The following is a 13,825-nucleotide window of genomic DNA, read 5'->3' on the forward strand; positions in this document are numbered from 1 at the left end:
GGTCCCCACTGTGCCCTTACTGACAGGGAGAAAAGGAGCTGAAATGATGGACCCCCCTTTGTCTGCTCCTGTGCCACAGCTGGAGGTACTGCTGCAGAACTAGGGAGAGAAGGGTGTTCTTTCCTCTTGCATGGAGAAGCTTATTAAAAAACAAAAAACCAAGCACCCCACACAGACAAATAAGTCATTATGTTTATTTTAATCCAGCTGACAAACAGCAGCCAGGGCCAGCAGATCCCCCCACGCTGTTTTTTTAGGAGCTGTAGTTGCCCCTGCTCTCTCAGTGGCCAGGAGACTTTTGTGATTCAGCTGCAGTCCCAGAAATCTTTCCTGCAGCCACAAATACCCTTCCAAAGGCTGCACCCTGCACCCTGCTCTGCATGGATAACACAAACCCTTTGGAAGGCAGTTGCTACAGCAACCCAAGCAGGGAGCTTTAGCTTGGTGCCTTCAGTGCAGTTAGCACTGCTCATGAAATCTGCTCAGGCAGCACTTGCTGGGAAAGCTGGGCTGCTCCTGCTCACCCTCACTGCTCACAGAGCACAGGGGGAGCTCAGCCCTTCCCTTGCACATCCTTTACCTGCTGGGCAGAGCTTTAGATTGCAGCACTGCCAAAAGCTCAGGGCAGGATGTGTCCATGGAACAACACCAGCATGATGCAGGCAGTAACCTAAAGCCCACAGCAGGGTAATTATTAGTATTTTGCTATAAATAGCATTTTTTAAAATTTTTCTAAAGATACTGTTGCTAACTAGAATTAGGAGCTGAAGGAGCCCCTTAGACTACTGGAGAAATCAATCATTGGGGATCTCAGATGTTATCAACTCCCAAACTGGTGCTACTGGTCCCTGGAGAGCTGCTCCAGTGGGCATGGGAACAGGGCTGGATGTTTCCAGAAAAGATTTGTGTCCTGTCAGGTGAAGAGGTGTCTGTGCATGACACTTGGGTTTATTTTAGGATCAATCAAGCAGGGGGGCTCTGCCATGGATCCCAACAGTGCCATGTGTTTTTGGAAAGACAATTCTTATTAAGACACACAAATACTGATTCTAAATTATAAAACTGCAGTGCTCTTGTATTTAGTCTGAGAAATGACTACAGTTCTGGGTCAAAACCTGCCTTTTAAGGCTTTTGTAATAGTCTTAGAGCCCTTACTGCAGTGCTCCTGATTCATTTAGCTCTGACTGCTCCCAGCACAAGTGTGTGGAGTGAGATGAAACCCTGAGCTCAGCTTTTGGCATGCTGCACTTTAGGATGGGGTCTTCTCACACCTGACTGCTATCAGCAGGCTTGGGAGCTGATTTTAAACAACTCTTTGCATCATTAACTCCATTTAAACCTAAATATAAATTCTATGTGATTGTTTTGGGAGAAGGTTTCCATAGAATTGGAGCTGGAGCTGTTAGTTGCCTGAGGGAGAAATACAATTACATATAAATGCTCACCTGTTCCAGTTAACAGAAACGTAAAAATATTTAATCCCTTTTTTTTTTCATTTTAACTCCTTCCTTCCCACCTCCCTGCCCACTCCCAGGTCTGTAAGGGTGTGAGGAAGGTCATCTTAGTGACAGGGACTTGTAGTGACAAGGCATTAAACTACAAGGGAGATGCTTTGGGGGCTGGAGCCTCTGTGCTCTGGAGACAGCCTAGGAGAGATGCAGGGGTGTAGAAGGCCCTGGGGAGAGCTCAGAGCCCCTGCCAGTTCCTAAAAGAGCTCCAGGACAGCTGGGGAGGGACTGGGGACAAGGACCTGGGGTGGTGGGATAAGGGGAATGTCTACCCATGGCCCTGGGGCAGGGATGGATGGGATTTTGGGAGGGAATTGTGCCTGGGAGGGTGGGCAGGATCTGAGGGCAGGGATGGATGGGATATTGGGAGGGAATTGTGCCTGGGAGGGTGGGCAGGCCCTGAGGGAGGGGATGGATGGGATATTGGGAGGGAATTGTTCCTGGGAGGGTGGGCAGGATCTGAGGACAGGGATGGATGGGATATTGGGAGGGAATTGTGCCTGGGAGGGTGGGCAGGATCTGAGGGCAGGGATGGATGGGATATTGGGAGGGAATTGTGCCTGGGAGGGTGGGCAGGATCTGAGGGCAGGGATGGATGGGATATTGGGAGGGAATTGTGCCTGGGAGGGTGGGCAGGATCTGAGGGCAGGGATGGATGGGATATTGGGAGGGAATTGTGCCTGGGAGGGTGGGCAGGATCTGAGGGAGGGGATGGATGGGATATTGGAAGGAGCTGCTCCTGGGAGGGTGGGCAGGCTCTGAGGGAGGGGATGGGTGGGATATTGGGAGCTGTTCCTGGGATGGTGGGCAGGCCCTGAGGGCAGGGATGGATGGGATTTTGGGAAGGAGCTGTTCCTGGGAGGGTGGGCAGGCCCTGAGGGCAGGGATGGATGGGATTTTGGGAAGGAGCTGTTCCTGGGAGGGTGGGCAGGCCCTGAGGGCAGGGATGGATGGGATTTTGGGAAGGAGCTGTTCCTGGGAGTGTGGGCAGGATCTGAGGGCAGGGATGGATGGGGTTTTGGAAGGAGCTGTTCCTGGGAGGGTGGGCAGGATCTGAGGGCAGGGATGGATGGGGTTTTGGAAGGAGCTGTTCCTGGGAGTGTGGGCAGGACCTGAGGGCAGGGATAGATCGGATATTGGAAGGAGCTGTTCCTGGGAGTGTGGGCAGGCTCTGAGGGCAGCTGTGGCTGCCCCTGCATCCCTGGCAGTGCCCAAGGCCAGGCTGGACAGGGCTTGGAGCAGCCTGGGACAGCGGTTGGGGAGTGCAGTGCAGGTGTGAATGCCCCTCTGTGCTGTCCCCACAGCCACCGCTGCGTGTGACCCGGTGGTGGAGGAGCACTTCCGCAGGAGCCTGGGCAAGAACTACAAGGAGCCCGAGCCGGTGGCGAACTCGGTGTCCATCACGGGCTCGGTGGATGATCACTTTGCCAAAGCCCTGGGGGACACGTGGCTGCAGATCAAGGCTGCCAAGGACGCCGTGGGCAGCAGCCCCGAGGCGCGGCGGGGCCGGGCGTCGCCCTCCTCACACATGGTCAGCCACAACCACTCGCCCTCCGTGGCCTCCTGAGGACAGAGCCCTTGCCGTGCTGGGAGCTGCATGCTTCGACTGAGCTTGGAACAAGTGCTTCAGTAGGGCTGGGGAGGGGAGGTTAGTTTGCAGCACATGGTTTTGTGTACTCACTTTGTTGGTTTTTTTTGTTTTTGTTTTTTTTTTTGTAAAAGGGTGCCCTTAAAGACGATAGCAGGAACTATTTCATAAAGATTCATATGATGTAGCATCCTTTTCTTCCTGCCTCAATTACCAAAGAAACCTCTGATGCAAATCTGCTGCCCCTTAAAAAAATAATGCACGCTAATCCACAAAAGCCATTACACTTAGTTGGTTGACCCAAGTGCTTTTTTTGCTTTTCTTAGCTTCTCAAGACTAGAATTTGTCTGGTTTGCTTACATTGCTTTTTTTTTTTTTCCCTCTGTGAAGTAATTTTGTATGTATATACTTGAAAAGAACTGTCATGTATGATTTGCACTATTGGAGGAGGACTGAAGTTGCACAGCAACTTTCTGGAAGAGGCGAAATATTTTGAGGGCAAACTGCTGAAAAAAGGGTTTAAGGATGACATTTCTATCAGTTTGATTTTTCTTAGAGCAAAACAGCTTTGGAAGGGGAAGTCTCATACAGGTTATAGGTCTTTCTCTCTTTAGATTTCAGGTGCTTAGTGCTTGCAACTGGACTGCATAATTTACAGAACACGGGCATTTTTTCCTAAACACTGCAGTTTGTTAGAATAGAGCTGAGGTTGGAGGGTTCCATAGTGCTTAACGATGCATGTTTTATGAAAAATAGCTGGTATCTATTAATGTATAGACAGTAAGAATCATAATACTTATTAGCTTCTCTTCAGAATTAGTTTATTTTTGTCAGTAACAACCCTAGATATACTTACTGCTGGTACAGTTGTACTCTATGATATTTGTATTTGCTATTCACTTTAGTGGCAGCAGCACCGAGGGCAGCTCAGGACAGGCCTCGTGCAGCACTGCTGCTTCACAGGGATCTGCTTCCCAACCCCAGTCTGTGTAATCCACCCTGAACTAGCTGCAGGAACTGCTACCCTTACACATCTTGGCTGGACAACAGATTGTTACAGTTTGTGAAAGATGATATTTCCTTGTGTTTCTTTGATTTTGGTTGGTTTTTTTTAAGCCTATCCATCAGCCTTACGTCAAGTCGCAGCATACATTCCTCCAGTAGGTTTTATACAGGTATTACTGCATTTATTATCATTTGCTATATTAATAGCTACTAACTAGAAATTAGGCAGTAGAGGCAGGCATAAAACCACAGCTGTGCTAGTGCTAAGAGCTTCTCTTCTTCTTGTTAAGTGTAACTACTCTCCCCAGTACATTCCATCTTCCCAGGACAGTTGCAGCCAGGGCTTGGTTTTTATCCTGGGCTCCCTGAAAGGATGGGCTCAGTGTAGGAAGTGAGAACTGGTTGGAAGATGAACTCCACGTGATGTATTATGGACTATGTTACAGTATTGGGTCCATTGTGGCTTTTATTTTATGCTTTTTTGGTTTGTTCTTTTGTTGTTTTTTTTTTTAAAGTTAAGCTATTTAATTTGGAAAAGGTGCAGGGTAGAAAGAGATCGGGAGATTGGCTCTTACTCTTGGTGAGAAGGTGGCTGCTCAGTTTTCTTTAAAAAAATGAAAAAAAACCCACAAAAAAAACCCAACCCAACACCTAAGCCCCCCAGTTTTACACATTTCACTATCATCTTACTGGGTAGTCAACGCTTCCTTGCTTTGGCATTCAGTACCCTACTCTCTGTAGGAAGATTGTTAAAAAACACTTTTTTATATAGGTAACTTTAAGACCATCGTTACGCTGTGCGTAAAGAATGTACAGAGAAATTTGTAGGTATTTTTTGAGGAACAATTAATTTGTTAATGATATGTAGCTATTTAATTTTTCCCTTTCCTTTATTGTAATCATTCTTTTTTTTTTTTTTTTCGTTTGTTTGGAGAAAAAAGTTGATCTTTTTTTTTTTTTTTTGTTTTGTTGTAGATTTGTCTGTAATACAGTAAAAAGTGCAGGAACACAGTTATTCTATGAGGACACTGCATTAGCATTAATAGCCACTCGTTTGTTATTGCTACAGGCTACTGAGCAGTATAACAGTCAATACTAATACTGTAGATGGACTCTGTGGAAAATGTGACTCCTCTATTTCTTTGTAAACACAAATAAGATAATGTTTTTAAAGCTAATATTTTCAATAATAGCTGTTTTACAAGGTTACATTTACTTATCTGAGATAGGTAAATGGATTTGAGGGCAATAAAGATTTAATGTGCTACGTCCAGTAAAGCAGATACTGGGCACAACAATGTCACGAAAGCCAAAGGGTTGGGGGGAGGTGGAAGGACACTAAACTGAACTCACCATCATGAGACGTGGTGAAGCTTCTTCACAGAGCCAGGTTATCTACAGTTCAGTTTGAAAGATTCTCTCTGTGTTTGTAAATCTGTAATATACCATTCTTTTGTGGCCTTGTTTCACCTGGAAAAAAAAAAAAAAAAAAAAGGTTTGGCAGGCCATCTTTTTTTTTTGTACTTAAAAGTAGCCTTAAAGAACAATAAAGTGCTCTTAAATCACAGGTGTGTTCCTAAGCCTCTGTATTGCCTGAGCCAGGAATTGGTGTGTGTGTGAGGCAGAAGCAAACCTCAGGCCACGTCCTGCCCTCCTTCCAAGCATCCCTACCTTTTTTAGGACCATAACCCCACTGCTGGGGCTGCCACAGCCACAGTCTGCAGTTCAGGGGGCTTTTCCCTACAGGAGTTTGTCAGGAAATCCTTTTACAGCAATAAAAACCCTGGTGCTGCATTTCTGTTCCTGAAAAGACCAATTTTGTGGCATTTTGTTTGTTCCTCAACTTCTTCAGGGAATCCCTCCCTGGTGAAAACAGCTGAATTTCAAATGTCAACATCCACCATCCTCTGGTCCAGGTGAGCAGCATTCCCATGCCACTGGAGATGGTTAATTCCCAAAAAGTGGTTGTCATTACCTGAGGTTGAGAAAGCTCTGTGAACCAGGCAAGAAAGGGGGCTCCAAAAATTAAAAAAAAAAAAAAAGCAAAAAGCCCTAAAAGAAAGAGACACAAAGTTCCTGTTGGCTCAGCAGGGTTTGGAAACATGGCAGGCCTGGCTCAGGGTGAGGGAGATGCCATGAGGACACCTCAGGAGGGTTGGTGGAGCACATCTGGGAGGGTGTGGGGGCAGGCCAAGGACACCCCACAGCCTCCCAGGGGAGGTGCTCTCCCTTCAGGAACAGGGAAAATGTCCCTGCACCAACAATCTGGGGGCTCCATGACACAGGCTAGGCTCATCGCTGTCCCCCAGGTCAGGAACCTACAGCAAACTCCATTTCCTGCATGGGAAAAGGGATTTTCTAACTGGCACCGTGGAGGAGGCAGCCCAGCCCCTCAGGATGTCATCAAGTGCCCCAGTGTTTGCAGTGGCATCTTCTGGGGCTGAATGAGGGGCACCTTCTGCTGATGGCAGCCCAGCCATTTCCATGGCAGCAAGCAGAGCTGGCAGCACAAACACCCTCAGGGATGCCCAGCTCGGGCAGTGCCCTCTCCTCAGAGCACTTTGGATGCATTTCAGGCTGGACTGGGGGTGAAAATCACCTGTGCAGGCAAATCCAGCGTTTCAGTCCAGCATTTCAGGCTGGATTTGGTGTGAAAATCACCTGTGCAGGCAAATCCAGCATTTCAGGCTGGACTGGGTGTGAAAATCACCTGTGCAGGCAAATCCAGCATTTCAGGCTGGATTTGGTGTGAAAATCACCTGTGCAGGCAAATCCATCCAAAGGCCAGCAGTGCTGGTGTGGGCAGGAGGGGTGGCACAGGTGCCAGCCCTGTGTGGCTGCCTGGACCCCACAGCTGTGTCCAGTGGCACTGAGTGCCCACAGTGAGCCCTGGGCTGCCCAGCTGGGCTGAGGGCACCTCAGGAGCCTGGCAGTGGCACTGGGGTGGCACTGAGGAGCCTGGCAGTGGCACTGAGGTGGCATTCACTCAGGGGCCTGGCAGTGGCACTGGGGTGGCACTGAGGAGCCTGGCAGTGGCACTGGGGTGGCACTCAGTAGCCTGGCAGTGGCACTGGGGTGGCACTGAGGAGCCTGGCAGTGACACTGAGGTGGCACTGAGGAGCCTGGCAGTGGCACTGGGGTGGCACTCACTGGCACTGGGGTGGCACTGAGGAGCCTGGCAGTGACATTGAGGTGGCACTCAGGGGCCTGGCAGTGGCACTGGGGTGGCACTGAGGAGCCTGGCAGTGGAACTGAGGTGGCACTCAGGGGTCTGGCAGTGGCACTGGGGTGGTCTCCCTGTCAATGGAGACTTCTCCAGTGTCCCAGCAGTGCCACCAGCTCCTGTTCTCAGTGTGTCACCCCCGTTGTCATTTCCAGTGTCATTTCCATTGTCATTTCCAGTGTCATTTCCAGTGTCATTGGTGCTCTCCCCAGGGCTGGCACCCTCAGCCTTGGCCCAGGGTTGCTCACACTGTCTTTGGATCCTTCTAGAAATTCAAAGCCCTGTGCCTGCTCCTGATCCCTGGCTCAGCCCCAGGTGTGCTCCCAGTGTCCAGCTCTCCTCCCATGGCAGAAAGTGATTGCACAGCTGAATTCCAAGGTATGATAAGGCACATTTGATCCCTGAACAGCTCTTGATAGAAGTTATATCTATTTAACAATTGTTTTCACCTCTTTTGAAATGGGAACGTTCTGCCCCTCTCTGGAGCAGCCACCTCAAGTGCTTGCTCGGGTGTAAGACAGCCAAGATCATGTAAATGTGTATTTTAAAGCTGTGGTGGGACCATTCCCAGCACATTCCCTGCTCCTGAGCTGCCCCTTCTCTGTGCACTGTCCTGCTGCATCCCCAGGAGCAGCACCAGGGAGGGAATTCTCCTCTGGGAAGGATCAGGAGCCCAGTTCAGGCAGCAAGGGGCAGGCTCAGGGGTTTAGAGCCGCTCATTGCTGTGGCCCTTGGGATGTTCCTCTCTGCTGGGAATGTTGGCATGGCATCAGTTCCACCTGCATATTCCCACTGCAATGCATTTGTGTTGCAGCAGAGCTGGAAAATACAGAATTTCTTTTTGCACAGGCCCATTTCCCATTGTGACCAAGCAGTTGCTGCCACATCTCACTGCAGTCACATGAGACCCTCCCAATCTTTTCTTGCTCAGCCAGTTTCACTGCTCACTGCTGCACTGCTCAGTCTAATTTCACATTTTATTTTGCTAAGCAGCAGCTTTCTTAAATGCCAGGGAGAACATCTGTCTCTTCTCCATCACAGAGAGACACAAAGGCATCTGTCAACACCAACCCCTGCTACATTCCATAGCCAAAAAGCTGCTGATCTTCCAAGTGTTCACTCCCTTTGGGGAAACACTGTGCACACAGAGCCCCTCTGAGAGCCTCTGCTCGCTGGGGAACCAAAGTTACCTTTTTTAATCCAGGAACACACAAAACTCTGATCTCCAGCTTCCTGAAACCAGTCAAATACTCTGGGCTGAGCTGTGCTAATGCCATCTGGCTTGTGTGTTAAAATATAAACAATGTGCCACTGGGGTTAGAGTAGTTCTAGGGAGTTAAAAATACAGGATTTTTTATTTTTTTGCTTTCAGAGGAAAGAAATGATTCAACACATTAAAAAAATAATATTTCCCAGGCTAAGCCTAAATTTTTGCTCTCACTGCCACATTGTAATATTCACTTACCTGTTTTTTTTGGAAAGGGGGAAGTAGAGATGAAAATAGTGGGAAGAACTAACAATACTCACAGATCAAAGCAAGGGCTTTTCCTTTTCCTTTTTCCTTCCAAGGGATGAATTCTTGAGCTCCTGCTAAGAAAACCCTACAGAAAATCCCAGCTTATCAACTTCCCCAGAAGCAAATGTGGGTGACTTCAAACAGCCCCCCAGGGAACAAAGGCTTTTCTCTTGATTTCCCTGACATACCTGGGCTGAAGTTGATGCAATTTTTCAGTTTCTGCTGGCCCTGTCCTGTGTTCCATGAACAAACACACCCCAAATCAGAGCTGCTAAAAACAAAGTCACCCTCTGCTGTGAAGCTTTTCACCTTAATTCCAACCTTTTGGCACTTGTCTCTCCTTCCCAGTGGCTCTCATACCTCCCTCAGGAATTGGAAAATCAAGATTAAAAGAGGTCATTTATTAACCTGCAAGTCCCATGAATAAACTAACAGCAATGGCCAGCAGACCTGGTTGTTAAATGCAAGCAATATTCTCATTTTTCCCCTAAACTCAGCACATTAATACACAGGTACATAACTCACCTTTTGCTGTGAGAAAGCCCCAAGGATACATCAGGAAAGTGCCCAGAGGAAAACAACATCTAAAAGCACTCCAGATATTTCCTTTGTTCTGATCAAGGTGTGACAGGCTAAGAACAGGGCTCAGAACCAAGCACAGAAAGGTAAAATGCACTTCAGCTTTTAAAGATGCTGCATGAATTGTTCTATTTCAGAGCACTTTGTTGTGCTCCCCTCCTCTGGCTGCTAATTCAGCCTCCAGCTCCCTGGTCTGGGCAAAGTCATTCATGGCATCAACTCAAACATGGAGTTTTCATGGAGGGAAAATGAAGAAAAACCCCAAAACTGCAAAACCACCATTTCAAACAATCCCAGGGCTTGATTTAAAGATTTTCAGCAGATTTCCTCACAACAGAAAATAATGCTTTGGTTGCTGCCAGGCTTACAAATGCAGGCTGTGAGTCAAGCTCTGACCTTTCAGGATGATGCAAAATCAGCAGCAGTAAATCAAACCCTGACTTTGCTGACACGTCTGTACCTCTGAGTAGTGATTAATCCAACAAATAAACAATTTCTGCCTGGAAATGCAGGAAGGGGAGTGTGGGATTCTCCTCCTGCTCTGCCCTGTGGCAGCTGATGCAGTTTTGGTCCCACCAATTCTCACAGGAAATGTGAACAGCACTGGGGCAAAGGCTGAGGATCCAACTCTGTGCAGATCCACCCAGCAGAGCTCATTGGAGACAAAGCAGAGGCAGGAAATATTCTCTGTTTAGAGGAAAATGTTGCTGCTTTTAGCACTGCCCCATGGCAGATCCATCTCCTCTTCATTCTGGGGCACATCCCCAAACAAATCCCATGGATTTCCCTAAGAGAAATGTGCATTTTTACCATTTTACCAGCACAGCTAAATTAGCTCACACATCACTCTGCCCTTTGGAGACTTCTTTACACAATTCCCCAGCCATCCAAAAAGTGATTTTCTGCCTTTTTGATGCTAAAGAACAGCTACAGAGCATTGATTTTATATTCTATTGCTTGCACAAATCTCCACTGATCTGTGGCTGTTTGCCCTGCACAGACCCAGGGACAACAAACACAGCAACATCAAAGTGCTGCAGGGCCTGCAGAGCTTTTTTGCCATCAGATATTTGGGATATAACTCATGTGATCAATTCTAAAGGATATTTCACAACTGTGTTGTGCACTCCCAACGCTCAGAAAATATTTCACCCCAATTTTTCACCCCAATTTTTCACCCCAATTTTTCAGGAACAAAAATGAAAATCAGGTTCTTGTGAACGATGACATTTGGAGTTAATTCTGTTCTTGAGGCATTTAGCTTCACATTTTCAAGTCTTTTTGACATGGCCACAAAACAGATGGGTTCCTTTTGAAATGAAAGAAAAAAAGAAAACAGATCCTTGGGAATTGGAGGAGCACAAAACAACAAAACCCCAGCGCTGGGAGAGCAGCAGCACTTTGAGAGTTGAGAAAGCTGCAATTTCCCCAGACTGGTGGAAAGCAAAGCTTCTCTCCTCAGGAAACCTCCAGTGCTGAGCTCTGCATCCCCAAAGTGGGAACCAGCTCCAGTCCAACCTCAAACCCAAACAGAGCCAGAGCTCCCACCCAGATGGAGTTGGGGAGCCCAGGGATTGCTCACTGAGCTGCAAAATCACAAATGAACCCTCAGAACTGCATTTGTTTATTCAGCTCAGGGCTGGGGACTCTGCTCAAGCAAATCTGTGCCTTGAATTGCTCTGTAGGTACAAATTCAGAAGATTCCTGCCCTTCCTGAGAGCACCACAGGAGCTGGGTGACGAGAGAGAAATTGCATTTCATTTCTGCACAGAGGAGCTGAGAACTGCCTGGGACCCTCTGAAACCTCAGCCACAGCTCCCATAGCTCTATAAAAGTCTGGAAACCCCAAAAGAACAATAAAATGGATGCTGAGCCTCAGGAGAGCTCCCCAGAGACAAACCCTGGGCAGACAAAGGGATGTGCCAGGGCTGGGGGATGACCTGGAGCTCCCCAAAGCAGGGACAATACCCTCCAGAATTGTATTTGTTTATTCAGCTCAGGGCTGGGGACTCTGCTCAAGCAAATCTGTGGCTTGAATTGCTCTGTAGGTACAAATTCAGAGCAAAATTCCTGCCCTTCCTGAGGGCACCAGAGGAGCTGGGTGACGAGAGAGAAATTGCATTTCATTTCTGCACAGAGGAGATGAGAACTGCCTGGGACCCACTGAAACCTCACAGCCACAGCTCCTGTAGCTCTATAAAAGTCTGGAAACCCCAAAAGAAAAATAAAATGGATGCTGAGCCTCAGGAGAGCTCCCCAGAGACAAAGAGACAAAGGGATGTGCCAGGGCTGGGGGATGACCTGGAGCTCCCCAAAGCAGGGACAATTCCTGTGCTGGGAAAGCTCCAAACTGGGCTCCTTTTCCTGCCTCTCCTCCAGGCTCCTCCTCTTCTGCCCCTCCACATCTCCCATCTGCAGCTGGAGCAAGGGAGGGAAGGGAAAACATGAACGTGGAAGGACCAAAGAATGGCTGGAGCTTCACTACAGCAGAGATTTGGGGCAGTGGGTGAGGCTTTCAAAGGATTTCTCAGTTCATTTGCTCTTCTCTCATAATGGAAGTTTTGCACCTTTTTTTTTTTTTTAGTGAAAAGTTTAACTGGGGAAAAGCCAATGACAACACTGGGGAAGGTTTGTAAACCACAAAAATATCAGTAACACCCCTGTAGAGCCCAACAAATTACAGGTCATGGCAACTTATTTACACTTTGTACTGAGTTCACTCAGGAAGTAACAAACCCCCTTTTTTTCTCTCCCCTGGAGTATATTTATAATATCTGATCAGCATTAAGAAATGCTTGGTAATTAAGAATTATTATTTTAAAAACCCAAGCCAAATTCTTACTTGCTTCTGAATTCTGTTCCATTACCAAAGTCAAGGCACCCAATGGATCCAAAGCTTTGGTTCCTGGAGACAGAAATTGCAATGTCAGCCAGGCCTGGGAGGACACAGCCACCATTCCCTGCCCCTCTCAGCCTGGATTTCTGGGCTCTTTGACCCCAATTCCAGCTGAGTGTGGATCCCAATCCCCCTGGGATCACTGGGACAGGGCCAAACTCCTGGCACTGAGATGGGGAACAAACACCACGAGCCTCCAAACCAGAAATCCCCTTTAAACAAGAGCATTAAATGGCATTTCCCTTCCTGATGCTGGTGTTCCATGAGAACAGCAAAGCCCTTTGGAGACTCCTCTCCATTTCAGCTGATTTGTCCCACAGAGCCCATCCCGGCATTGCCCAGAACCCACCTGCAGAAAGAGCCAAACTGAAACAGAGAGCAGTGACAAGGTAAGAGCAGATTGATTTATTTATTCCTCCTTCACACACAGAACTTTTAAAAATACATGGAACTTTTAAAAATACATGCTTAGGGGAAGATTGTCTTTACATTTGACATCAGACTTCTCTCAGAACTCTGAAACCCAGTTTGAAACACCATCAAAGAGCATCCAGAAATGAGGCCAGTGAATTGCAGTGAGCAGTGCCTGTGTTCCAGTGAATTCCAGTGAATTCCAGTGAATTCCAGTGAGCGGTGCCTGTGTTCCAGTGAATTCCAGTGCCTGTGTTCCACTGAATTCCAGTGAATTCCAGTGAATTCCAGTGCCTGTGTTCCAGTGAATTGCGGTGAGCAGTGCCTGGGCTGTAGCTCCTGGAGCAGCTGCCCAGGTGCAGCTGCAGGGCAGTACCAGAGTGAGAGGGCAGGCAGAGCTGCCTCACCCCCACAATCTGCGCTGTTTCTGCTCTTGCCAGTGCCTCCCCTGAGCCTGGTCCTGCTGTGCCAAGCCCTCTGAGGCAGCTCAGCCTCTCAGGGCTTCCCTGCCTCCCACAGCCCAGGCAGCTCTGCCTCCTGCCCCTTCCCTGGCTGTGGCAGCCCAGGGAGGACAGAGGTGCTTGAAACAGCAGTGTTTTCAAAAATCCCAGTAATCCATAACATTGCACTCCAAACTGTGACACCTTGGCTCAGAAAATGTCTGAGTTCACCTACAACTAAAGGAGCAGAATAACTGAGAGCAGAGCTGTGGTCATCCTCTGAATTGTGCTGTGCTGCACGTCCCCATGTCCTGAGTGCCACCCCCTGACACCCCTGTGACATTTCAGTCCCATTCTTCTCCAGTGTCTGACATCAACAGGTATTTTGTTATTCTCTGCTCCCACAGGACTTTTAGGAATTGCTATCTTGAAGTTATCTCACTGAATCTCTTAATGACATTTCCAAATAGTATCCACAGGAAAAGGAATGAGCAGATCCCATCATGGCTGGGAATGAAACCAGGATCTGTCCAGCCACAGGGGCAAAGCTGTGACCTGCTCCATCCCTGCCTTGCAAATCAGGGCTAAAAAACCCTGGCTTAAGTTTGTGGTGATGCTAAACTCGACTGAGTTCACAGGGCAGAATTTACAGCTCAGTC

General features: G+C 48.1%; 1 protein-coding gene across 2 annotated transcripts in view; it reads left to right on the forward strand.

The window, feature by feature from the left end:
* Positions 1–4,728, forward strand: part of VGLL4 (vestigial like family member 4) — a 105,260-nt gene extending 100,532 nt beyond the window's left edge. For both annotated transcript variants that reach the window (XM_077184796.1, XM_054640188.2), the window contains one exon: positions 2,813–4,728. In XM_077184796.1, the coding sequence (XP_077040911.1) occupies positions 2,813–3,075 (263 nt within the window). In that variant the 3' untranslated portion in view covers positions 3,076–4,728. The remainder of the gene's footprint in view (positions 1–2,812) is intronic.
* Positions 4,729–13,825: the final 9,097 nt, after the last annotated feature.

Source organism: Agelaius phoeniceus, chromosome 11 (assembly GCF_051311805.1).
Source record: "Agelaius phoeniceus isolate bAgePho1 chromosome 11, bAgePho1.hap1, whole genome shotgun sequence".
Classification (NCBI taxonomy): domain Eukaryota; kingdom Metazoa; phylum Chordata; class Aves; order Passeriformes; family Icteridae; genus Agelaius; species Agelaius phoeniceus.